The sequence below is a fragment of the Capricornis sumatraensis genome, chromosome 19, assembly GCF_032405125.1.
Source record: "Capricornis sumatraensis isolate serow.1 chromosome 19, serow.2, whole genome shotgun sequence".
Classification (NCBI taxonomy): domain Eukaryota; kingdom Metazoa; phylum Chordata; class Mammalia; order Artiodactyla; family Bovidae; genus Capricornis; species Capricornis sumatraensis.
In genome coordinates, this window is record NC_091087.1 from 66969592 (window position 1) to 66996280 (window position 26689).

The 26689-nt window shown below is 48.7% G+C and overlaps 1 protein-coding gene across 1 annotated transcript in view; it reads right to left on the bottom strand.

Annotated features, from left to right (window-relative positions):
• The window catches only part of CLMN (calmin), a 126693-nt gene that overhangs the window by 42089 nt on the left and 57915 nt on the right, over positions 1-26689 (bottom strand). Inside the window, exon 2 of the mRNA XM_068991129.1 lies at positions 2917-2978. Within this exon, the coding sequence (XP_068847230.1) occupies positions 2917-2978 (62 nt within the window). The remainder of the gene's footprint in view (positions 1-2916; positions 2979-26689) is intronic.

Sequence of the window (26689 nt, forward strand, 5' to 3'; positions counted from 1 at the left end):
CAGCGTGGATTCTTTACTTTTTGGTATTGGAATCTTTGGAAGTATTACAACATTTCAGCTGGGTACTCACTCTCTCTGCTTTTGGGTACAAGGAAAGCGGGGTTTCCACTGGAGATGGGATTAATGGGGTGGGGGCAGGGGGTGGCTGCTGTCACTAGCCAGAGAGCCAGGGAACTCTTGGAGCTGTGGCCCGGGCACCCTTTCCTCGGGGAACTCCCACCTCATGAAAGCCTCGGAGGGCCTGTGTTTTCTTTTTCTATTCAGGAAGGTGGCATTTCCTGGCCTCTTATGCAAGCCCCCACCCACACCCCTAGGTAGTCAAAACAGGGCAATTCCACCCACAGGCGCACAGAAGAGGGTTCTGCTTCAAGGGCAAGAGCAACTTTGAACCCAGAGGCAAATTATTTTCTTTGCAAACTCCCCGCTGCTCCTCAGGAACATTCCACACGGAGCACGAGGGCATCAGGTTACCAAGACTCATAGGGGAACGTTATTCCTGCTAACGTGGGGCAGAAACGGTACAAGACCCAAATAGAAACAGCCCCTGATAGATGGACTCACAGCATTTCCAGTTACCAGCCCCAACCGTGGCCGAGCCATGCCTTGGAGCTGAACCAGGAGGGCCATTCCCACCGACTGTCTGTAGGAGCCCCCAGCCCGGCAGCGGCAAGCAGGGCCTTGGCCGGCAGCCATCTGTGTGATGGCAGGAGAAATTGAACCCACTCCAGTGAAAACACTCCTCGGGGCTCCAGACGTTCCGTGGGCTTCATGAGGTTGGTATGGCCAAGTAAACAGCACCCCCAGGGGTTTCTTCATGATCTAACTCCTTCGGTAAATTAAGGATTTTTTCCAGAAGCCAGAGAGTCCGTAAATATTTCTGACAGCCTTCAAATTGCAGCTAAGCCCACTTCCCCAAGGAGTTCCTTGGTTTCCTTTACATGAAAGGTTGTTCTTGCAAGTCTCAAGGTTGGAAACACGGCTGTGAATTTTGCCCTGTGTGTCAGGCATCAGTTTTAAGTGCTGTCTGATTTATCTTCAGAGTGGGTGCTACCCACCTGCCTCGAAACAGGGGCAGAAGCGTGGCCGGAGAGAAAATTCTGGATGTGATCAAGGCTAACAGAGATTCGTTTGAGGGTTGAGTTGGGGCATGAGCATTTGCTCTATTACCCTCCGTGCTTTTCTGTATTTATTTTTTAATTTATAAAAAGGAAGAAAGAAAGAAATATGCCCTGGCTAAGCTCGTTCCACCAGGAGGAATTTCTAGCTACCCTGACACACATCAGGCATTAATTTAGGAGTTCGGGGAACTCAAGTTTTGGGAACGGTTTTCCTTTTTTTCCAAAAATAACACTTCACTTTATGAGCGCTGCCGAAAATGCACCAATAGTCAAAACAACGGGCAAATGATTTATAATGCTTCATCCATGATGTAGCGAGTTTTCGCCCTGGAGATTTGAGGAACCTCCTGGGCTGAGTGGAGCCCATTCTACAGGTGGGGAGCAGAAGTGTGGGTGGTCAGGCAGCTACTGGGGAAATATTATAGGCCTAAAGCTCACACTATGTGAATTAGAATGTCGGTCAAGAGCGCCACTTCCTAAAACGCCACATTTGTTTTCTCTGCTTTCTAATCATTTTAGTGATTTTCCTCTATGAACCTTTCTTTGGGGCAAACTCTTAAGAGCAATCAACATTACTCTTGTGCCTTTTAAGAGGAGAAAAAAGAAGAAATGTCACTGAAGAGGAATCCTTGAGTACCACCACCAGCTTTGAAACACACAAGACTACTGCTGGGGTCTATTGGGAGAACCAGATCGTGGAATTTAAGATGCAAAGTGAATAAAACGAATCCTCATAAATCAGCTTTCTTGTAAAAGAAAAAGAATCCCTCCTTCCCCAGCCCTAGGGCAATTTAGAATGTTCTCCCTCCAGAGGCTAAGCTAGTGGTGAGGAGGGTTTGGATTTCTGTGCCTCTGAACGGTTCATTTATCCTTTTCACATCCTGCCCCTCCTCCGCTGCTCATCCTTCTGTCTGGTTCAGACGCTTTTGTTTTAGGGTTTGTGTACCTGAGAGGCTGGCAGACAAAATGCGGTTGGACCTTGCTTGGCCAGAGAATGTTAGCAAAAAAAAAAAAGGAGGGGCCAGGAAGAAGAGGGGTCACCAAATTGAATATGCAAGGGAGGCCAAAGGAAGAGTTGTGGGATTACAGGGATGCAATTCAATGTCTCCAGGCTTCTGGAACAGCATGGGGGTGGGAGGTGAGGAAGGCTGTCTTGAGGATTAGAGGAGTTGAGTGCCTGATGCACCAAAACGAGCAGATGACACTGTTGATCAGTGTTGAACCTTATGTGATGAACCAGGCAATCTGGCTTGGTGAAAAAGTGTCAGGAGTTCTTGCTTAAATCAACCCAAATACCTATACATGGGTCTTAATGAGAGCCTCCCCGACCTCTCCAGACTAGAAGTCAAGATCCCCCCTCAATCCCATGTTTGGGTTATTCAACAATGAATGTTTCCTAACTTCTGTGCATCGATTCCCATTTAAAGATGGACTCTCTCCTCCCCCAGCTAGGCTGATAACCTCACAAGGCCAGAACCTCATGTCTTATGTGTCTTTGTGCTCCAACTGTGCGTGCGTATGTGAGTGCTAAGTTGCTTCAGCCATGTCCAACTCTTTGTGACCCTATGGACTGTAGCCTGCCAGGCTCTGCCAGGCTCCTCTGTCCAAGGGATTGTTCCCAGCACTGAACTTGATTCTCGGCAATGAGAACACACTCAACAAACGTTTAAATGAATGAATGAAAAACACCAACACAACGAGAACACAGAGCATCCCCTTCCCCTCCTTACTGCTCTACTGAACTGTGGGCCCAGTTATGGAAGCACCGATCACTTAACAGCCCAAGCGCCTTGCTTACCTTCTCCAGATGGAGATTTATCCATCGAGTAAAGGTCCGCTTCTGCACATTCTCCCTCTCAACTGAAAATAAAGAGATGCCATTAGCTGGGTGAGAAGAAATACGTGCAAAACCCTGCCCTCCTCTTCCCCAGGGAGAGAGTCTACAGAATCTCTGCAGGATGGAGAGCCCGGAAATGGAAACCTTCCCGGTATGGAAAGGTTTGGAAACCTTCCCGGAACGAGGTTGGCAAGGCATTGGCAGCACCTAGAATCCATTTTCTCCAGCCCAACCCCGAGCACCTTAAACAGGTTAAGCACCCACAAATTCAGACACACAGAACAAAATGGTCAGCACAAGCTTACATGAGCGTTGGGGCATTTGACTCTCCAGCACAAGCGCTGGTGGGAGGATACAAATTTAAAGCACCGGCTGATGGTGCCACACACCTTCCAGGCCGCAGAAATGGGTGAGAAGAGCTGGGACGGAGGCGAGGAGGGGAGGTCAGGGACTAGGAACTGGGAGCGGGCTAGGGGAAGGTGTAGCGGAAAGAATTTGACAGCCCTGGCTTGGACGCTCAGCCTAGTCACCTCCAGCTTTCTGTCCTCGGGCCGGTCGCCTGTCCCCGTATCTGATCTGTCCCCTGAAGATAAGGCCAGTTCACCATCAGGCCGCCCTGAGACTGACCTGTGACCCTGCAGTGAAGCTCGACACAGTTCCTGGCACAGTGGCTGTTCCTTTTTCCTTTGCGGCTATTATTTTTAGAGCCAGGGAATACTGTGCACCCTTCCCTCTCCACTCCTGGGGCAGGGGAGTTCTGCACAGCCCCAGTGAGGTGGGAGGGCGCAAACTAGACACAGATCTCTCCTCCCGGGGGACAGCAACCCCCCCACCATATAGGTTTCAAGGAAAGATCTTTCCTATCCAAAGGTTATTACCATCTGTCTGCCCAGAACTAATTGTGTCCTGAACACTTTGTTTCCAATAATCTTTAAATCTGACAACATCACCTTGCAAAGCAGAAACTAGTGTCTTAGAGATAAACACCATGGGGCTCAGAGAAGTACCCTGACTTGCCTTGGGCATCAGTTGGAGAGAGACAGTGCCAAGCATCTGTCTATCCACCCCTCATCAGCCAGCACCCTAGAAATGGAAGACCTGGGTTTGAATCCCAACCCTTCCAAAAACTACGACAAAGGCATCTACAGTGGCGATGACAACGATTGTAAAAAATATTTACTGAGCACTTGCTACAGGGCAGGTACCCAACTGTGCACTTTATGCAGATTCACTGACTTAATCCTTCCTACAACCCTCTCAGGGAGGGTCTATAATACCTTCAAGGTGGGAAACCCGGGGCACTTGCCCAGCATCAGGCAATTAGTAAGGGTATTGCTCCCATTTTACAGAAGAAGAAACCAAGGATCAGAGAACGAATAGGCCACAAAATTGGGACTTGGAACTAGAGTCGGTGCTTTTCCCATTCTCTCCCGGGTTCTGTGGCATCAGCCAGCTTGATGCCCCGAGACCTGGAGGAAGTTTCCGTGACCAGCAGTGGTACCTGTGCCTCAGTCTGGGTCTGGGAGCCCCGTGGACCGTGTCAGCAGCCCCCGCTGCTGAAGCTGCTACGTCTCTCAGGAAGCTTCCTGGAAACGTTGGAGCCAGATGACTCCTAAATTACTAAGTTCTGGATTTCAACATATTGGAAGAACATATCACATATGCTTAAAACCATTTCACATTTCTTTAGCAATGAGAAAAAGAGAGGCAATTTATCTCCTGGCGGAGAAAAAAAAAAGGCTACAGTTTTCTCTAACGACTGTGGTTCTTTTTCTCCTCCAAGCCTCATTATTAGGTAGATAGTGGTGCCCGTAAATCAAATTTTAATATTGTGCCTTTCAATCTTTTTAATTGAAGAGCCAGCAGACAGTAATTATACACATAACTGCTTCTCTCTCTTGTTCCTTCTTTTCTGTAAGGGAAGGTCACTGGCTAGCAGGCATGCATCAGGTTGAAAGATCTCCTTCCAGCAAACTGTGTTTTGTGGGTGGAGAGAGGAGGGAGAAAGGAAAAGGAGCTGATGGCAATGAGGCAGGAAGGGTCATGAGTTACAGAGTCTCAGAACTTTCCAGAATACGGGAGAGCTTTCTGCCACTGCAGGTTTTCCCACAGTGTGGGTCTCCCATGGTTTTGCGTCTGTCTCGCTGTGGATGAAAATGGGTGGTTTCCGGCTTTTCACTGTGTGGAGCAGAGCTGTAGCCAGCACCGGGCACAAGCACCGTGCTATGTGAGTCTCTGTGCACAAACGTGTGAATATATTCCTTATGCTTGACGACTCCAAGTGGAACTGCTGGGTCTTAGTAGTAGGCACATTTAAAAATTTAATAGCTACTTCCAAATGGCCCTCCCAAAAGGCTGCCCCAGTTTATACCTTCACCCCCACCTGTCTTTAAACAAGTTTATGGGGACTGTAAAGTATTTACACACACATTCAAACACTCAGGCTGGTTTCTCCATATGGCTTCAGAGAGAGCAAAGTCTGTCTCCTGAAACAGAAGTGCATTCAGTGAAAGCCTAAGAGAACCAGGCGTAGGCTGTTAGTTTAACTGTGCGGAAGGGTGCAAATGAGGAAGTGGGTGTCTGTTAGTCTATATATACGGCTCATCATTCTGCCCGCCCACCCACCTATCTGTCCATCCATTCACCCATCCACCCATCAGTTGGTCTGTCCATCCATCCCTCCATCCACCCACCCACCCACCCACCAGGCCAGCCAGCCAGCCATCCACTCATCCATCTATTCATCCAGCCAGCCAGCCTCCCAGCTGATACTTATTCAGTGATTACTACTTGCTGGGAACCATGCCCAACCCTGCTGGCAAAATCACAGATGAAGAATTAAGCATTCATGGAATCTGCGCTCCAAGAATTACAGCCAAGGAGGAGAGAAAACACGGATGCCACAAGGCACATAAGCAAGGAAAAATGAATTAGAAATTTCACGGGCTGACGGGTTTGGAGGAGGTAATTTCAGACTCCATGGGGGACTCCTCTGGGGGCCCTAAGAGGATCCCCCATAGAAGTGGGATACGGAGGGGATCCCAAAAGGCAAAGACAGCATTTCAGCCCCACCCCGATCCACAGCCAACCTCTGGGTGGCTTCACTCTGGTTCCAGCCAAGGCCCGTGGGTGATGTGGGCACAAATCAAATTTCAGGGCAAAGTGGAGTCACAGGACAGCACAGGGAAGACTGAAGACAGCAGGGGACCAAGAAACTCAGCCACAAATAGCGAACGGTCCCAACCCAAAACAGGGTACAGAGACCATATTTTCTGTACCTGAAACTAGGACACGCCACTCGGCACACGGGAGACGGAGTGTGAGCATTGAGCCTGCCCCAGAAGGCCCACCTGAGAGCCACATGCCCTCAGACCATTCACTGCGTGACCCTGGGCAAGGTCAGAACTTTCCGAGCACCTCTGTCTCAGCTTCCCCTCTGCAGGATGGGGGCAACCGTGCCTCCCTCACTGGACGTGAAGACCAAATGGGGTCTGCCTGCAGGGCGCCCCCAAGAGCTGTTCCAGAAGGGCCGCCACCCTCCCCCCACCGCATGCCCTCGAGGTATTTCGTCTGGTGTCTGGACACAGAGGTCTGACGCCCTTTCAGGGCCTTCTCCATTTCCAAGTACCCACCCCCATCCCATAGGCTTTTTCTCCTCTGGCTTGCCAAGACTCTATAAACTTTACATAGTTTCCATAAATCCAACGGCCCCTTTTTTCCACGGCACCTATCACGTTGTAAAGGTGTAGGAAACCATTTCTCAAGAAGGGTCTGGCCTTCTCGAGGAGTGTTTGTGGGGCCCGGTGTGGGTTTACTGGAAACAACAGAGTCGTAACAGCGCTGTAAAATCGCCATCTCGGTTCTGCCTGGCCGGCCAGGGTGCCCGTGCGCAGAGCAGGGCGGAGGGGCAGGGTGGGGCTCCAGAGACAGGGACGGGAGGGTCGGCTCAGCCTTCTCTCTCAAGCCACTGTCCCAAATTCCCAGGCATGACTCTGGCCCCGGCTTTGCCAAGAACAGCCCATTTGAAAACGGGAGGTGTGACATTCCTTCCTTCTCATGGCAGGCTCAGGAGTTGGACGCCACAGAAAGAGGGATGCAGGCTCTGGGAACTAAAACAGAGTCATTCGCACTTGTGGCCTTCTTGCCGTAGGCCCACATTTCCCCCAAGTCTACTTCCCACACAGTAAATATCTCCTCTATAATAGTCCGCTCTTCCCTGCCCATGGGAAAGACTTGACGACTTTATCTGTTGAGGAAAATTATATGCCCATTATAAAAGAAATTTTTTTTAATATAGGAAAGCACAGAGAAATAGATCTCAAACCTCTTGAAATCTCATTACACCCAGGGACACTATGGATTTTTTAATGACCATTCTCTTAGAACTATACACACACACACACACACACACACACACACACACATGCTCAGTTAATCCATGTGGGTGCTCTTGTACACAATTGCAACGTGATGACCTAAAGACTCAGTATTTGTCAAAGCACGGCTCAGGGATCCCTAATATCAAGAGCTTCTGATATCAAGAGCATGTGAGAGGCAACATGCTAATTCCTGGACCTGAGTCAAGACCTACTGGGTCACACTCTCTGGGACTGGGGCCTGGGCATCTGAATTGAATCAGCTCGAGGGTGATGACAGGACACAGCTGGAGAACTGGGGCCTTCCTGGGAAGAGACAAGTGACACAATTCCTTGATCATCTTGGGGCAGAGTAGAGACAGCAATGGGACATTTCCTGTGGAGGAGAAGGAGCCGGCATTCTGGAGCCGGGGCCACGGGCACCACCCCAGACTCTGAGATGGAGACATGCATAAGGCCTCATGGGCTGGCCCTGGTCGTTAAGTGCAATAAAGTTTACAACAGCAGCAGCAACGAGAGTCCTTTCCTGCTTTGTCAAAAATGCTCTTCCTGATGATGCTTTAAGTTGCTAATTTCATACAGCTGCTCTGATACGCCTGAGAGATGAACTGGAGCTCGCCTAGGAGGACCGCAGACTAGAATCCCACAGGGGAGGCTGATCCTTTGACGTCCATGCCAAGGGGGCGGCTGGGGGCCCTTGTTTCCAGCTTCAGGAGCGCTGCCCGGGCGGGAGGAGGGAGGCTGCTGGGATGGGCGAGCTGTGGCCGCATCTCCAGGAGCTCAAAGCCCTCACCCAGGGCTGGCACAGCATGTGTGCTGAACAAATGCAGCTGTGGGTATTACTGCTCACCTCTGACAAGCTGCTGAACTCTTCCGAAGTTGAGTTTCTTTTCTGTACAATAGAGACTATGCCACCACCACCCCCCTTACCCTGACCAAATGAAATGATGATGCCAATGTGTGTGTGTGTGTGTGTGTGTGTGTGTGTGTGCTAGGAACACAGAGGAGCTCAGTGAACAGACTCTTCCCTTCGCATCATTCATAGCACCCCAGGGACACATACACGGACCCCACAGGCAGCTTTCTACAGAGATGGAGTGATTGCCCTTGTGACAGGTGGGGGCCTTTTTTTCCCCAGAGTGGGAAGGTCACTGAGGGCCCCACTCACTCCTCTCTGTCCCGCAGGCTGGGCCAGGCAAGGCAGCTGGAGTCCCTGTGCTTTTCAAGCTTTACTCCTGTTGGGTTGCAGGCCACTGGGCAGGACCCTGGCATGCATCCGCTCCCACATCCCAGGGCTTGTTTGCCGCAAAGCCCAGGTCTGTCCAGAGGGCCATCTCAGCTCCAGGGGAAGTCACAGCCCCACTGGGTGACAGTCTCGAGGGGGTCTTCCGATGGCAGACAGGTCCAGAAACTTCTTGTCCAACCTCAAATGAGTGACATCCTAAGACAGTTCCACTCACTGTCCCATTTTGGTCTGAGCTGACTTCCTTCACTGGGTGGGAAACCCACTCTCCCTGCCAAATATCCTTCTTTTTCTCCATGGCTCAGACCCCTTCTCATTCTAAGGAACCATCCCTGCCCTCCCACACCCCCCAAACCACCCAGGCTCCCTGCAGCTGTGCCAATTCTCTCCATCAGCTGGGAATCTTAAACCTGGAATTCGGACACATCCCTCTCTCCCTCAGCTGGACTGCCACAACACTACCCAAGGGCACCTGCTGCCCCACGGACATCACACAGAAAAGGCAGCTCTCGGGGGCCCCGGCCTGCCCCCCTGCCCAGCAAGGACCCCCGGGAGCTCCCGGCTGCCCCTAGAAGGGGAGCCCCCCACCAACTGTGGCTTCACTCCTTCCCCCGTCTTTCAACACCTCCCAGAAACACAGCCTCATTACATGGCCCCATGCTGGTTCACTCGAGAAGTAAAACTCAGAAACAAATTAAACGGCAATTTCTTTTCAAACAGCAGAGGAGCCAGGCTTCAGGAATACCAGGCCAGCAGCCTTCGGTTCCGACTCCTGGGGGCCACTTCCCCCATCGGCTCCGGCGGTGGTAAAGCCAAGGCCTCCATGTGGTTTGCCCCACCAGCGGTGATTTTGCATTTAATTTCCTTTGTTTTCCCTCCCCCAGTGTTTGCTCTGACCCAGGTCCCTTTTATCGAGACTTTGGTAATAAAATGCAAAACCCTCCTTGGGACCACAGGCCAAGGAAGCCTGCAACTCCTACCAAACAGTATGCAGCGGGTGGCCGGCTGAGTGGGTGGGGGCCCCCTCACTGTCTCTCTGGCTCTTCCATCACCTTTGTCCCTGGTGCGGCCAGGGATGCTCCGATGGGCATCGGGCCCAAGAGCAACTCCTGGCTCCAGCTGGCGCAAACCAGTGGTCTCCCCAGTCTGTGCCCGGAGAGACTCCCAATAAAACTGCCAAGCTCATTCGAACCAGGGACTTAAATCCAATTCTCTCACAGGTCCCAGAGGCCACCAATTAACATACCATGTCCTGCCCTGCCATGCCCCTGCTTCTCAGCTGCTCTAAAACACATAACCCAGGGCTCCAAAGAGCTAGGCCCAATTACACACCAAATTAAGTTTTAAGCTATATGTGCGTATATATATATATATATATACAGGCCTGGTGCCTGTAACTGAAATAAAAAAAAATAAACCCACTCTAGCTTTTTCTGTGAGTGATTCTGTCTAACCTCAGTGCTCAACCTTGGTCCACCTTGATTTATGATAGATGACGCCAGCCCGTCATAAAAACCAAGCTTGGGAAAAAGGATTTTAACACCCACCCAGATGGGCAAACCAGGTGACAAGACCAAGCCAGGCAGACTGCCTGGATGCATCCAGCTAAAACGGAGACGGAGGTTTAAGTGGTAGGTATCCGACACCTTAGATTGTTTACACACTACACATCTATCCAGGAAGCAAAAGCGTTGATGCTTACACCCAACCATGGACAATAAGAAAGCAGACCCCATCCTCACGGGCTTCCTTTGCCAGAGCCCACAAAGAAAGCTGGAGAAAGAGAGGGGGGAGGAGGTTAAGGAAGGGAAGAAAGAGGGAACCATATTCTTTGCCCATTCTACAGAGACAGTGATTCCTAGGGACCTGAGCTCGCCCCTGTGGCTAACATTTCTGCAGCCTCTGCAGCCTCTTCCAAGTACAGTGAGACACACTCTGCATCCATTACTGAATTCTCACAGCAACCTTGACAGGCAAGTAATGGTGCTTCTGGTGTAGATGCGGAAACTGAGTCTTGGACGAGAGGAAATGACCTGCCCCAGATCTTGGGGGCACAGCTGAGGAAGAGGCTAGCCTGGTGGCATGAGCCAGCACCCTCTCTATGGCACCTCTCTGGTCTGGCAGATCCCCTTCCAAGCAAACATCTTGTTGAAGAATCTTCAGGAAGAATCCGTTTCACACCCGGGTGAGCTCCACAGCAGAATACAGGCTGACCTGGTGCTTTGCTCCCAAACTGAGTTTAATGTTCTCAGTGGCAAAGAATCTGCCTGCAACACAGGAGACTCGGGTTTGATCCCTGGAAGATCCCCTGGAGGAGGGCACGGCAACCCACTCCAGTATTCTTGCCTGGAGAATCCCATGGACAGAGAAGCCAGCTGGGCTACAGTCCATAGGGTTGCAAAGAGTCAGACACGATTGAAGCAACTTAGCAATAAGAATTAGCTTAACTTCTCGGGTTCAACTATTTTTAAAAAAGAGATTAAAATACTCATATGCATGACCTTGATTTGTATTTTGAAGCACACCGGTCTTTAATAAAGCCCCACACTCACCCTTCAAATGCCAATGTTTTTACGTCCATGCAAAGGCCAATCAATCATGTGAACTGGCCTCTAGAGTTCAGGGTGATTCTCTAGAATTAGGGTGACCAGGTATCCTGGTTTGCCCTGGACTGAGGGAGATCTGGGGACCCAGGATCAACAGTGTTAAGACTGGGAAAGTCCAAGGCAAACCAGGAGGAGCTGGTCATTCCAGGCAGTAGGCATGGTGTTGTGTTTGGACAGCAGGGCGGGGAGGGGACAGCTGCTGGGAGGGACAGAAGGCCCTGGGAGCCACATGGGAGGTAAAGACAGTGTAACGCAAGGTGATTAACATTTGCTTTAAATGCCAGGGACAGGGGCTTCCCTGGTGGCACAGTGGATAAGAATCTGCTTGCCAATGCATGGGACACGGGTTCAGTCCCTGATTGGGGAAGATCCCACATGCACCGGAGCAACTAAGCCTATACTCCACAACTGTGGAGGAGGAAACGGCAGCCCACTCCAGTGTTCTTGCCTGGAGAATCCTGTGGACGGAAGAACCTGGTGGGTTGCTGTCCATAGGGTCATAGAGAGTCGGATATAATTGAAGCAACTGAGTGTGCATGCATGCATTGGAGGAGGAAACGGCAACCCACTCCAGTGTTCTTGCCTGGAGAATCCCAGGGACAGGGGAGCCCGGTGGGGTCACACAGAGTCGGACACGACTGAAGCGACTTAGCAGCAGCAGCAGCAGCCACAACCATATTCCATAATCCAACCTGTGCTCTGGAGCCCGGGAGCCACAGCTACTGAAGCCCATGCGCCCTGGAGCCCACGTTCTGCAGCAGAGAAGCCACTGCACGGAGAAGCCTGTGCACCACAACTAGAGAAAAGCCCAGCACTGCCCAAAAAACGCCAGGGGCAGAAGAAACCCTGAAATTCCCATTTACAACTTCACCTGCCAATGAAAACTGATACTGGCATGAATTTAAATTCCTACCCTGAGCAGAAGAGGTAACACTGGAAACGACGATGGAGAAAGACAAGGAGTGTCAGCTTCTCCCGGAGCTGGAAGTGTCCCCAGCACTTCACGTTAATTATTAGCCTGAGAGTTGAGAGGCTGCCAAGGTTACAAATAAGAATGCTTCACACACCACGGGTTCCTTTTTGAAATGCATGTGCTTGAAAACACACGAAAGTTACCTACATATACAAACCATCTAAAGAGTGCATGCTTGAGTGTGTATACACACACACATACCTCAAGGTAATTTGGATCACCCTCAACTTTCTTCAGGGACTTTCAGTTCCCAGGGTCACTGGAGGAATTTTGGCATTACATGGTCTCCCTTATGGCACAGCCATGATGGTCCAGCGCTCGAGGACTGCACTCTGACACTGAGGTCAAGGTCAGATCATTGCCACTGGGTAGAAACCCTGTGGAGCGGCAAATTCCAGTTCTGTAATCTGACAAACGGCTTCCCTGGTGGCTTGGACAGTAAAGAATCTGCCTGCAATGCGGGAGACCCAGATTCAATTCCTGGGTCAGGAAGATTCCCTGGAGAAGGGAATGGCAGCCCACTCCAGTATTCTTGCCTGGGAAATCCCATGGACAGAGGCGCCTGGCAGGCCACAATCCATGAGGTTGCAAAGAGTCAGACACAACTGAGCAACTAACATTTTCCCTTTCACTAATCTTACAAAACCCCGCTGAGACTAGACTCCTGATGCTCAATCCTGGCTATACAGGACAATCACCTGGGGATCTGGATGCCTGGGCTCTACTCCAGACTAACTGAATCAGAATCCCTGGGGGTGAGCCCAGGCATCTGCATTTTTAAAGCTCCCAAGGTGATCCTGATGCTGAGCCAAGGCTGAGAACCATTGCTCCCTGCCAGGAGTTGGCAAATTTTTCTTGTCAAGGGCCAGATAGTAAATGTTTTAGACTTTTCAGGCCATATGGTCTTCAGCAACTAGTCAGCTCTGCGGTGGTGCTGGAAACCAGCCAAGGTGATACACAAATGGTCATGGCTGTGTTCCAATAAAACTTTATTTATAAGAACAGCCGGTGGGCTGCCGCTTGCCAAGCCCTGCTTGAGACTTCACAAGCCTCGGCAAGATTTGCCTGATTTAAGCAGCCATTCTAGACCTTGCTGGTGGCCACACCCCTCATATGTGTGAGTGCTCAGTAACTCAGCTGTGTCCGACTCTGCGACTGTAGCCCATCAGGCTCCTCTGTCCATGGGATTCTCCAGGCAAGAATACTGCAGTGGGTTGTCATTCCTCCTCCAGGGGATCTTCCTGACCCGGGGATCAAACCCACATCTCCTGCGTCTCCTGGTATTGGCAGGCAGATTCTTTTACCACTGAGGCACCTAGGAAGCCCATACCCTTCATGGCCCAACGTTTAAGTCAGTTTTGGGCTTCAGGAGCAGGGAGTTGTTTGCATTCTGTTTACTGTTAAAATGGCTTTTCTGGTGGCTCAGATTCAGGTAAAGGATCTGCCTGCAATATAGGAAATCTGGGTTCAATTCCTGAGTCAGGAAAATCCCCTGGAGAAGAAAATGGCAACCCACTCCAGTATTCTTGCCTGGGAAATCCCATAGAAGAGAAGCCTGGCAGGTTACATTTCATGGAGTCACTAAGAGGTGGACATGACTAAGTGACTAACACTTTTACTTTACTGTCATAAGAAAAAGCAAACAGCAGTGGCAGTGTGGATGGGACAGAAAATGGATGGGAAATAAAAGCAGTTACAAAAAACAAACAAGTATTCGGTCCCTATATATCAGAGAAAGCCACTTGTATTTTCTCCTCCCATCACCAAAACCAACAAGGAAAATCACATGTGGGGCAACCAGACTCTCAAGTCATGCTTGCTCTTATTTTCCTTCTTCAGCAGCTGGCCTTTTACAAATCAGGTTCTATCACCTTGCCTCTCCCTCCTCATCCCCTGCTAAATATCCATTCTGTCTGAAGAATCCAAAGGAGCAAGCATGGAGCAGAAAAACAACTCCACACAATCATTTTTTTTCTTCTTCTTTTGTAAAGTTTAAATGGGAACAGGTTTAAAGAAATCAGTAGGCTTAAACAATAACAGGTTTAAAGAAATCAAACAGAGCTACCTGTAGGTAAAATTTCTTAGTAGATTAAATTTTGTTCAAGATGAACAATCCCCCACCCACCCATTTTCTTAACATCACAAGAAACCCAGAATTATTTTGCCCATCAGCACATTTGGCAGCCCATGTTCTGCATAGAGAGGCCATTAAATACCAAGAAGAGGACTTCTCTAATGGTCCAGTGGTTAATTCACCTGCAGGGGACACAGGTTCTATCCCTGGTCTGGGAAGATTCTACATGCCAAGGAGTAACCAAGTCCAACCAACCAACCAAGCTCAGTCACAACTACTGAGCCCATGAGCCGCAACTCCTGAGCCTGTGTGCCCTAAAGCCCACGCTCTGTAACAAGAGAAGTCCCAGCAGTGAGAAGCCCGTACATCACAACTAGAGAGTAGCTGCTACTCACCACAGCTAGAAAAAGCGCCTGCAGCAACGAAGACCCAGGGCGCCCAAAATAAAACAAATAAGTAAAATTAAAAAAAAATACCAAGAGCAGCTTCTCATTCAATCTTGCCATCGAGGCAGTTATCCAGCATCTACTTGAATGCCTCTCAGGACGAGGCACTCAATACCACTCCAAGATCTGGTTTCCATGATCCCAAAGCTTGTCTTATGGAAAAGGGGAAAGTTCAGTGGGTACAAGTGAGGAGCCAGAGGATGTCAGATTTCGATTTGGTGTCAGGAAGCGAGGCCATCAGAGCTCGCCAACCATGGGACGGGACACCTAGAGAGGCCAAACACTTCCAGTTCTTCAAATCTTAACTTTTTGGAGAAAAACTAAAAACACACAGATATTCTGAGATTCTGGCCAGGAAGCCCTGGTAAATGTATTTTCAGGGTCTTGGAAAATCTGATGAGCTGGAGGAAGGTTTTGCCACCTCGCCTGAAAACTACTGCGATTCCTCCAACCAGATACGCCATGAAGACCAGTCCTTGGCACAGGTTGCTTAGGGGGTGAATTTTTATTTGAAAAGGAATTTGTACATTTATGCAGGGGAGGCAAACAGCTAAAAGAGAGGCCACTAAAAGAGGGGCCGTATCCTATCACTAACAGATTTTGAACAGGTTCTTATACAAAGGGGCAGGCGCCACAGCAAATATTCAGGGTTTCTTCTTCAGTGGGGCGGGGGCGAGGGACAGGACTCTCATAACCAGTTCACTTCTCCACTTTTCTGTTGGGAAATTCTTCCTTACACCCTAAAAATCAGGGAGTTAATTTTGGCTGCTTGAGAGTCCCTTGGACTGCAAGGATATCCAACCAGTCCATTCTAAAGGAAATCAGTCCTGGGTGTTCACTGGAAGGACTGATGCTGAAGCTGAAACTCCAATATTTTGGCCACCTGATGAGAAGAGCTGACTCATTTGAAAAGACACTGATTCTAGGAAAGATTGAAGGCAGGAGGAGAAGGGGACGACAGAGGATGAGATGGTTGGATGGCATCACCGACTCAATGGACATGAGTTTGGGTAAACTCCGGGAGTTGGTGATGGACAGGGAGGCCTGGCGTGCTGCAGTTCATGGGGTCGCAAAGAGTCGGATGTGACTGAGCGACTGAACTGAACTGAATTTTGGCTGCGCTGGATCTTTGTTGCTGCACGTCAGCTTTCTCCAGTTATGGTGCGTGAGTTCCTCGTTGAGGCAGCTTCTCTTGTTGCAGAGCATGGGCTTCAGGGCGGGCAGACTTCAGTTGTAGCTTGAGGGCTCTAGAGCTCAGGCCCCGTGGTTGTGGTGCACAGGCTTAGCTGCTACATGCCCTGTGGAGTTTCCCAGACCAGGGATCGAACTCATGTCCCTTGCATTGGCAGGTGGATTCTTAGCCACTGGACCACCAGGGAAGCCCTAATCCTTAAATGTGAAGCCCAAGTTTAACAAATGAATGGAACCGTGGCCTGCATATCTGGATATTAACTTTCCCCTGGGCTTCAGTTTCCACAAAATATTGCAGTTGTCCTCGGTATCTTCAAGGAATTGATTCCAGGACCCCAGTGCATAAGAAAATTCATGGATACTCAAGTCCCTTATATAAAACACTGCAGAATTTGCAGATAACCTAAACACACCCTCCCATGTACTTTAAATCATCTCTAAATTACCTATAAGACCTAATGTAAATGCTATGCAAATAGTTGCCCCCATGGCAAACTCAAGTTTTGCTTTTTGAAACTTGCTGGAAATTTTTTCAGAATATTTTTTATCTAAATCCACAGATGCAGAACTTGTAGATACTGAGGGCCAGCTGAATTTGAGACCGATTCTTCTGTTTATAAACTTTTAAACTTTATTTTGTGGCTTGTATAAACTACCTTACATGTTTTTGCTCAAGAAAGCAGAGTATAATAAGTGAATGGACAGACACGTGCACGAGTGAATTCATTAGTAAATGGAGTGGTTGCTACATGATTGCTACCTCCTCACCCCAGCCATGCCTGGTGTATAAGTAGAGATGCTTCTTGAATGAATGAATGAATGAGTGAATCAGTCCATCAATGGAAAACCCACCTACTAGTCTGCTCCTCACATCTGGCCTCTGAAACTACCAGGCTCATCCTGCCACAGCCTGGATCACTCGCTTCTCAGCTGTGACCTCTCCAATCTGTTCATCTAACCTCACCAGTGCGGCTCTAGGAACAAACAGTAGGTTATCTCTTTTCTCGTACCTGCCATTCCTGCTCACAGGATGGCCAGGCCGTTGACGTAAGCTACAGTCTCCCGGTAGAATCTATGGGATGGAACCCAGAAAGCCTGGATAAAGATACCCAGGAGTCAGTATGGGAACCAACTCGGGCGTGTGCTGGCCCAAGGAACTTGTGACCGTCCGTCTCTGATGGGACACGTTACCATGGCTCATCGGTGAGAGTTGGATTCCGATTTCTCCCGGGTTCAGGTATTAAGAGGACCAGCTTGACTGCAAAAGGGCCACCACCTGCACACAGCGGTCAAGAGTCACATCTGGCCCAGATTAAGCACCTCCGCACTTAGCTTAAATGAATGGCCAATCAAGACGCTGCATCGAAGAATGTTTTCAAATAAAAACAACAACAATGATGACAAAATCCTGCATCTAACTGCCACTCAGGAAGAAAAGGGGCACTCTGCCACATGACACTGCTGTGTATGAACTCATCTTCCTAACCTTAAAAATTTCTGGTGTCTGCTTTTTATTACTGAAACTGCTACCTTTTCCAGGCTCACTGATGACCTGTGACCCTAAGGGACAGGTACCATCATTGTGGAAGACACTCCAGAGTGCTCTGCAGGGCACCCCCTGATATGAAGATGCCCCTCCCTGGTCATCAGTCCAGGTGGTAAAGGCAGAGGGACTCTAGAAGCCAACAACACAGCTACTGGATCAGGGTTGGGCCCGAGCTGCTTCTTAGGGACCAAAATGGGTCTGATTGCCATCTGATTGGCCCCCTGAATGCAGCAAGTGGCACGGGGGCCAGTCACTGCCACTTGGACTGGAGAGCTGACAGAGCAATCGGGAAGAAAGGGAGACAGAGATGAGAGATGAGGGGAAAGATGGAGAGGCAGGAAGCATGCAAAGGAGAGCTCTGGCCTGGCCTGTGCCCGAGGCCCTGCTACACACTCACTGGCCTCTGGATTCAGTGGGACTCCTGCACTTACTTCTTAAAGCAAACGCAGCTTTTTAGCTTAATTAAGTTCTCATGGGTTTCTGTTGATCGCAGTGAAAGCATCCCCCTTAATTTCTTCAACAAGCAAACTACAAATTCAAAGAGAGAGATGAAGGGAAAACCAGATGAAGCAAAGCTTAAGGGATACCCACTGATCACCGTGTGTGGCCTTTATTCAAATCCTGATTCAAATAAATGGCTTTAAAGATAAAATAATTGTATTCTGAAAGTTCAAACACATAACTAAGATAAATTCTTCAAAGATTATAAAAATGCCAAAATTAAGGCAAGAAGAAATATAGAATTTAAATAAATCAACAGATATTAGAGGGCTTCCCTGAGAGTCCAGTGCAGGGGTGCAGGCTTAATCCCTGGTCAGGAAGCTAAGATTCCACATGACTAGCAGCCAAAAAACACAAAACAGAAGAATAGTGTAACCAATTCAATAAAGAATTTTAAAATGGTCCACATCAACAAAATATTTTTTTTAATGTTTAAAAATAAAATCAACAACAACCAGTCCTTAACTCGAACATTCCCAATTCCCACTTTCAGCTCAGTTCAGTCACTCAGTCGTGTCCGACTCTTTGCAACCCCATGAACTGCAGCACGTCTACCCAAACCCATGTCCATCGAGTCGGTAATGCCATCCAACCATCTTATCCTCTGTCATCCCCTTCGCCTCCTGCCCTCAATCTTTCCCAGCATCAGGGTCTTTTCAAACGAGTCAGCTTCAACATCAGTCCTTCCAATGAACACCCAGGACTGATCTCCTTTAGAATGGACTGGTTGGATCTCCTTGCAGTCCATGGGACTCTCAAGACTCTTCTCCAACACCACAGTTCAAAAGCATCAATTCTTTGGCGCTCAGCCTTTTTTATAGTCCAACTCCCACATCCATACAGGACCACTGGAAAAACCATAGCTTTGACTAGACAGACCTTTGTTGGCAAAGTAATGTCTCTGTTTTTTAATATGCTGTCTAGGTTGGTCATAACTTTCCTTCCAAGGAGTAAGCATCTTTTAATTTCATGGCTGTAGTCACCATCTGCAGTGATTTGGGAGCCCCCCAAAAATAAAGTCACCCACGGTGTCCACTGTTTCCCCATCTATTTGCCATGAAGTGATGGGACCAGATGCCATGATCTTAGTTTCCTGAATGTTGAGCTTTAAGCCAACTTTTTCACTCTCCTCTTTCACTTTCATCAAGAGGCTCTTTAGTTCTTCTTCACTTTCTGCCATTAAGGGTGGTGTCATCCACATACCTGAGGTTGTTGATATTTCTCCCGGCAATCTTGATTCCACCTTGTGCTTCCTCCAGCCCAGCATTTCTCATGATGTACTCTTCATATAAGTTAAATAAGCAGGATGACAATATACAGCCTTGATGTACTCCTTTTCCTATTTGGAACCAGTCTGTTTTTCCATGTCCAGTTCTAACTGGTGATTCCTGACTTGCATACAGATTTCTCAAGAGGCAGGTTAGGTGGTCTGGTATTCCCATCCCCTTCAGAATTTTCTACAGTTTATTGTGATCCACACAGTCAAAGGCTTTGTTGATGCACTAACTGAGGCAGGGACAAAACTGGTCAGTAACAGAGCCAGTTTTCACACCCAGGTCTGGCCCCAGAACCTGTGTCCCACCCAGCACACTGGGCACACTGCCTCTGATCTCAACCTTGACCAGGACACCAGCCAGCACCACCACTCCCAGACTTCACAGTAAACCAGGACAGAACTCATTAGCAGAACTATTCTAAGTCCCTCCAATTTAGGTCACTAATTCCTGCTGCACCGTGGGCCACCTTGGCGGTTTCCTCTGCACAGGGATGCCTACTTTCTGAGGCTGTGCTATTAGCGGTTTCATATATTTTATCAGTTTTCCCACGTTAAACCACAGCTTCTGCCAGAGAAGAACCCTATTTTCAAAGCCTAAAACCTATCAAAGAGTTTCCCTGGAGAAGTAAGCCTGGAAGTGGAGAGAGCTGGGAAAGGAGACTACGAATATTATTACAAGGTTGTTCTGTATATTGAATTTTTAAAATGATGTGCATACTTGCAATAGACATTTTAAGCTTTACTTTAAAAAATTTGCTATGCACCCAACTCTGGGGATAGCACAATCTTTTTTCATCTTTTGTCTCTAATATCACTGGAAGAAATGTTTACCAATGTCCTGCCTAACAAAAGAGGGTTCTGTTTGTAAAATGAATAGATGCCTATAACAGGGAAAAAAATTAGAAAATATAATAGAAAGAAAGAAAAAAATCATGGATTCAGTTATTCCAAGGCAAGCTTATTTCCTTTTATTCTTCCTCTATGTATTTTTAAATTTTGCTTGCTTGTTTTAACATAATGCTGACCATGTTATATTTGCAATATGATATTTTGTGGGGTGGGCACTTGCAGTTTCCCTGCCCAGTATCTTTTCTAACCTTTCCTGAATGTCCGTAGTAGAAGCTGTCATTTTTATTATTACCATCAGGCTTGCTCCGTCTCCATCACTGCGTATTGGCTGTGTTGGGAGAGAGGGCAAAGAGCTTGTCTTTTAGTAAGGATCCAGACAGACACAGTCAAATCTGATGGGTAACTGGCACAGCTCTTCATGACCCTGGATTTTGGTCAGTTGGTAAAGAATCTGTCTGCAGTGTGGGAGACCTGAGTTCGATCCCTGGGTTGGGAAGATCCCTTAGAGAAGGGAACAGGAACCCACTCCAGTATTCTGGCCTGGACAGTTCCATGAACTGTATAGTCCATGGGGTCGCAAAGAGCTGGACGTGACTGAGCAACTTTCACTCACTTCAGACAGGGTGAAACTTTCTGGCTTTTCCTTGGGAATGCTCTGATAAGGAATATTTACATGAGTCCTGAGATAGAAATCAGGTATGCATGGATGATCATTTCCCAGTGTCCCTTGCAGTCCAGGAGAGTCATGTGACAAAGCTTGGCCAATGAAGTGGAAGAGAAAGTTAGCAGGTGGGCTTTCCAGGAGTGCTCTGTAAGAAGGAGCAGAGAGGGCTGGAGTTTACTTTTCCTTTAATCCTCTGGCTTCCAGTCATGAAGCTGTGAAGCTGAAAAACGTAACAGCCACTGCTCACAGTGACTGAGCAGTGAATAGAAGCAGCTGGTTCCTTGATCCTCTACTGGGTCCCAGAAATGGCTCCAAGCTGCTTATCTCCAGGCTTCACTGTATGAGATAAATAAATCCTATTTGATGAAATCACTCTCAGTTGGTTATTTGTTACTTGCAGCTCAACGCAATCTTAACTGACACAATACACACCCTCTTGTATGATATGATAAATCCAACATAAACTCTTCAACACTTACTTGACTATATCCCTATGGTTGGAGAGTGAGGCTAGTTCCAATTTTGGGGGGCTGCTATAAATATTTCAGTAATAAGCACATCTATGCATAAGCACCTGTGGGTCCTCACATTTCTATAGCACTTTACAACCTGCAAAACTCCTTCACGTCCATTCTCTCATGAAGCAAGAGACAAGTGATTCAAGACAGGATGACTCAGGGGCAAGTTACAGGCACCGGAATTCCCATGATGTCTTCTCTCTCCTTCATGTTTCCCTCAGCATCTAAGTTTTGTTCAAAGAGCCATCCAACCTCGCTGAATAGTGGCTGCTGGGTCCAAGTGAGAAATGAGAAACAAGTACAAACTGTGAAGAGCTAGGGGTGAGCTGTCCAGGTTCTAAAACCCTCAGATTAAAAATAAATAAATAAAAATAAAATAAATAAAATAAAATAAAACCCTCAGATTAACCCTATTGGAGGTCACCCTGTGAAGCCAGGAAGTCTGTCTCTAACTGCAGGGTGCAAACAACCAATGACCACAACAAATCAAGGCATGCAGGTGGCTCAGGAATATTGTATATTGCTTGGGGCCTCTGAACAACACTGAGGCGTGGGACAAAAAACCCAGAGATGATAACCAATGTTTGCATGTCGTGTGGGCTGGAGGAGCAGCAGGTTGCGGGGGTGGGGGTGGGCGGAGACTGGGGAGGTATTAGAAAAGGTGGCAAAGACTGTGGGATCTTGAAAAGGCATTAGGAGAGGGCTGGTTCTTAAAAATACAGGAAATCTGCTCCAGGGACCACCTGGAACCATCACCCCCTCTAACCTCAAGCTTTCCTGAGGCACTTTTTATTTCCCATGTGGTACACGCATTTGGCATCTGCACATAGCCGTCCCATGTGATGGGGGCGGTCAGGGAGGGGGAAGTCCTGCAGGGCCAAAGACAACGTCCGTCTTCGTTCTTAGATGACGATCACAAAACCACCACCTGCCATCTTGCATTTGGAAAAAGCTTGGCACCTCTGCCCTTGATGTCAGTTTTGTGGATGAGGTCCAGTCACTCTGGCTGTAAAGTGAATCCCTGTATCCTCACGGACCAGCCCTATAAAATCAGAGACGCAGTAAAAGAGACTCATCTCCCAATCAAGTGGTCTTTGCACTTTTTACAACACATTTGTTCCCTACATATCCAATCCAGAATGTCTTCAACTTTATATAATAGATCTCATTTATTACAGAACAGGACTCGACACCCTGGGAATAAAATCACAAAGATCCTCCCTTACCCTCAACTGTGAGAACCAAGACCCCACGTGTATTAGGTTCTGGACTCTGCGTTGGCCACCTGTGAGGTGTGAGTGTTGTGAGTGCTAATATCTCCATTGTACAAATGAGGAAACTGAGGCTCAGAGAGGTGGCGGAACTCTGTGTTCAGGGTCACACAGGAAGGGGGAAAAAGGACTTTTAAATGTCTTAAGCTAATGCGCTCTGATTTCTAGAGTAAGGGGTGTCACAGAGAAAATTGCTGGCTCTTTGTTGGGGAGTGGTCGCCTCCTCCCTCCTTCCAATTGCTTCTTTCATAAAAGGAGCAGTTGGAACTCTTCCGGGCCTGGTGGTTTTCTGAGACATTCCTTTCGTTTTGCTTATTCTCAAAAGCTGCAGGGCACGTTCTAAATGCAGGTCCAAGGACTGGGGCCAGACCACGGGGTCTTCACGCAGAGAAGAGTTTCTGCCCTCGGCCCCTGCCAAGGGGAAGGATTAGCAGGCAAAGTCCAACTTGATTGAAAAATAACTCCCCTCCCGGCCGCTTTATGGCTTCGCGCCCCTTCCTCTCAGCTCTGGCTGAGTCTGGCCCCAAGACCGCTGGACTCAGGGTGGTCCTTCCTTCTCCAAGGGACCGGAAATTACTAAAGGAGCACCGGAGGGCTGCTGAGCGGACTACATGAAGTCGGGCAGCAACTTACTCATGTTTTTTTAAAAAAAGTTTAAAGACTAAGGCAGTGAACATGCAGGGCCCGAGGCATTTTGGTTCCACCATGTACCAGCTCTGCACTGCTGAGCAAGGTGCCCCTCCCCTCACGGGTCCCATCTGCAGAGTAGGGGGCAGTCCCCAACACCGTGGGGTTGGCATGAGGAAGCAGTGAGAGCAGGCATTTACAGAATACTTAGAACTTGACACATGGCAGTGACACAGACGGTACAGCGCAGCCCTGGGACAGGGTGAGCGCTTTTACATCCATCAGGTCAGCCAAAGCCTGACAAAGGCAGCTTCCCTGGTGGCTCAGATGGTAAAGGCTTCGCCTGCAGTGCAGGAGACCTGGGTTTGATCTCTGAGTCAGGAAGATCCCCTGGAGAAGGAAATGGCAACCCACTGCAGTATTCTTGCCTGGAGAATCCCATGGACAGAGGAGCCTGGCGGGCTATGGTCCACAGGGTCCCAAAGAGTCGGACATGACTGAGCAACTTTCACTAGAACTTGACAGGTGGCAGTGACATCAGATGGGACAGCCCAGCCCTGGGACAGAGTGAGCACGTCTACATCCATCAGGTCAGTCAAAGCCAGTTCCTGCCATCACTTCTGAGAAGCATAGAAATCTGGCTTTGGCCAAAGACAGGTCTGGCCTTTGCCCTTGGCTTCTGAGAGGTGACCTGTGCCATTCAGCGGGAGTGTCTTTGTTTAGGCTGGGGCTGACCAAGCCAGAGAGACCACTAGTGTGACCTGGGATGGGGGCTGTGGGTCAGACAGTATCAGTGGGCCTGGAGACTGAGTGCAACCACGTGGGCCATCCATCAATCTATCAATCAATTGATCACGCCGATGAACCAAGCCCCAGTAAAAACTCCAGGCACTGAAGCTGCCACGAGCTCCCCTAGTGGGTGACCTCTGTGTGTATGGCCACACATCAGCGCCAGGAGGGGGATGTGGGTGGAAACACTTTCATGGGAACTCTGTGTCTTTCTAAGACATGATCAAACCTGAGGGTGGTCTGAGAACCCCTCCAACTTGCAGTTAGTGACAGAAATAAGGGTGCTCTCCAGGCAACTTCCCCAATACCACCCCTCCTGAGTTTCATGTCCTCTGGGACCTCCAACCACCCAAACTGGAAACAACGAAGTGTAGGGCGTTTCAGATACAATCTCATGGGCACCTCAGTTTCCACATCTGTAAAGAACCCAGGCTTCAACTCCATGGCCCGAGCCCTCTGCACTGGCCTCCATACCTCTCAGGGGCAGAGGTCAGCGTGGGGATGAGCCAGGCCCACCTTCAGAAGGAGGTCCCACACATATGGAAAATGCCAGTTTCTACACTATTTTTTTTTTAATAATTACTACTATAAATGTGGATCAAGTCTCATCTATATGCTGGCAGATGTAGGACAGTATCACCTGACTTGCCTGGTCAAGTCACGATCACGATTCTGTTAACACAGCTGCCCAGGCCCAGGCTCTGATGGACAGGACCCAGATGGCAATGCAGGAGCCTGGCATCTGCACACAGAACATCGCCGCTGCAGGCTGACGCTCTCACAGGGGCAGATTTGAGAACTGCTGTCGAGACAGAGAGGACTTGGATTCCTGCCTCTGGCAGCACTGCCACTGGGCAGGTCTCAAGTTCTGGGTCTCAGTTTTTCCATCTACACAGTGGGGATGATGGTCACAGCTGTCCTTTCCCACTTGTGGAACAGCTGTGAGGATGCCATGCTTGGACAGCCCTGGCGCTGAGACCCAGGAGCCACAGCCACCCCCAGAAAGGAGCAGCCTATGGCACATACCGTGCAGCGGGACAGACGGTTCTGCTACAGGGCTTGCTACAAACACAACGCAGTGCCAGTGCAGGGGACGTGTTAGGGGACAATCTGAGCACAATCGGAATTCTGCATTTGCTGATGCATAATTTTGTCTTTGAGAAATGCTGGATGTATAGAGAAAGCTACAATCAGTTCATTGGAGCCAAATAGAGCCACGTACGACCACACAACACACACACACACGTCCTTGTGTGCATACTTCAAACATCTACCAGCTCCCTTGGGCCACCAAGTGTGTCATGAGCCACGCTGATCACCTCTAACGCTACAACTTGCGATGGGCTGACTTGGGTCCCCCCACAAAATTCATATATTGAAGTCCTAACCCCCCCCATAACTCCAAATGTGACCATATTTGAAGACGGGGTCCTTCAAGAGGTGATTAAATTAAAAGGAGGCCAGAAGTGGGGGACCCTGATCCAATCTGACTGGTGTGCTAAGAACAGGAGGTTTGGACACCCAGAGACAAAGGGAGCGCGTGCACAGAGCAAGGCCCTGTGAGGACACGGTGAGAAGACGGCCATCCGAGCAGCAGGAGGAAGAGGCCTCACCAGACGCCCAATCTGCTGGCATCCTGACCTCAGACTTCCGGCCTCCAGATCCGTAAGAAACGAATCCCTGTTGTTTATAAGTCACCCAGCCTCTGGCATTTTGCTCCAGCAGCCCAGACTTTCCAAGACATGCCTCTAGTCCTATTTCCCCTCATTTCCAGTTTCCTATTAGTTGGAGACTTTTAGGAGTACTTATGTATTTTAGTGGTTTTTCTGGTGTATCTTTTAAAAAATTAATTTTTACTGGAGTATATTCGCTTTACAGTGTTGTGTTACTTTCTACTGTACAGCAAAATAGACAACTGATGGGAACCTATTGTGTAGCACAGAGAACTCTTCCCAATGCACTGTGGTGATCTAAATGGGAAGAATGCCCAAAACAGAGGGGATGAACATATATTATGGCCGATTCTTTCAGTGTTTTTTTAAACTAAAGTATATTTGATTACCAATGTTGTGTTATTTTCTGCCATACAGCAAAGTGACTCAGTTATACATACATATACATTCTTTTTTATATTATTTTCCATTAGGGTTTATCTCAGGATATTGAACATAGCTCCTTGTGCTATGCATTAGGACATTGTTGTTCAGGAGTACATATGTTACAGCAGAATTGATTATACTATTCTCTGCACTTCACCTAAATGACTTATTTTAACCTCAAGTCTTTTAATCCCATGAGGCAAGTAAGTAAGTAAGTAAGGAAGTGAAAGTCGCTCAATCATGTCCAGCTGTTTGCGACCCCATGGATTATACAAGTCCATGGAGTTCTCTAGGCCAAAATACTGGAGTGGGTAGCTTTTCCCTTCTCCAGGGGATCTTCCCAAACCAGGGATCAAAGCCAGGTCTCGCACTGCAGGCAGATTCTTTACCAGCTGAGCCACGAGGGAAGCCTGACGCAAACAGGTAAACTACAACTATCCCCATTTTACAAATGAGAAAACTGAGGCACAGAGAGGGTAAATAAGTTGCCTTCAGTCACACAGCTGACAAGTGGGCAGAACTGCAATCTGGGCCCCGGAGGTCAGGCTCCAGAGCCCAGGTTCTGGACCAAGGGACGTACAGCGGTTACACGGATGGACTTCAGGGGAGCGAGGCCCCCAGACCTTCCTTCCCGCAGGCACCCTCCACTGAGTCCCCGCCACCTACTTCACACCGGTCAGGAAGG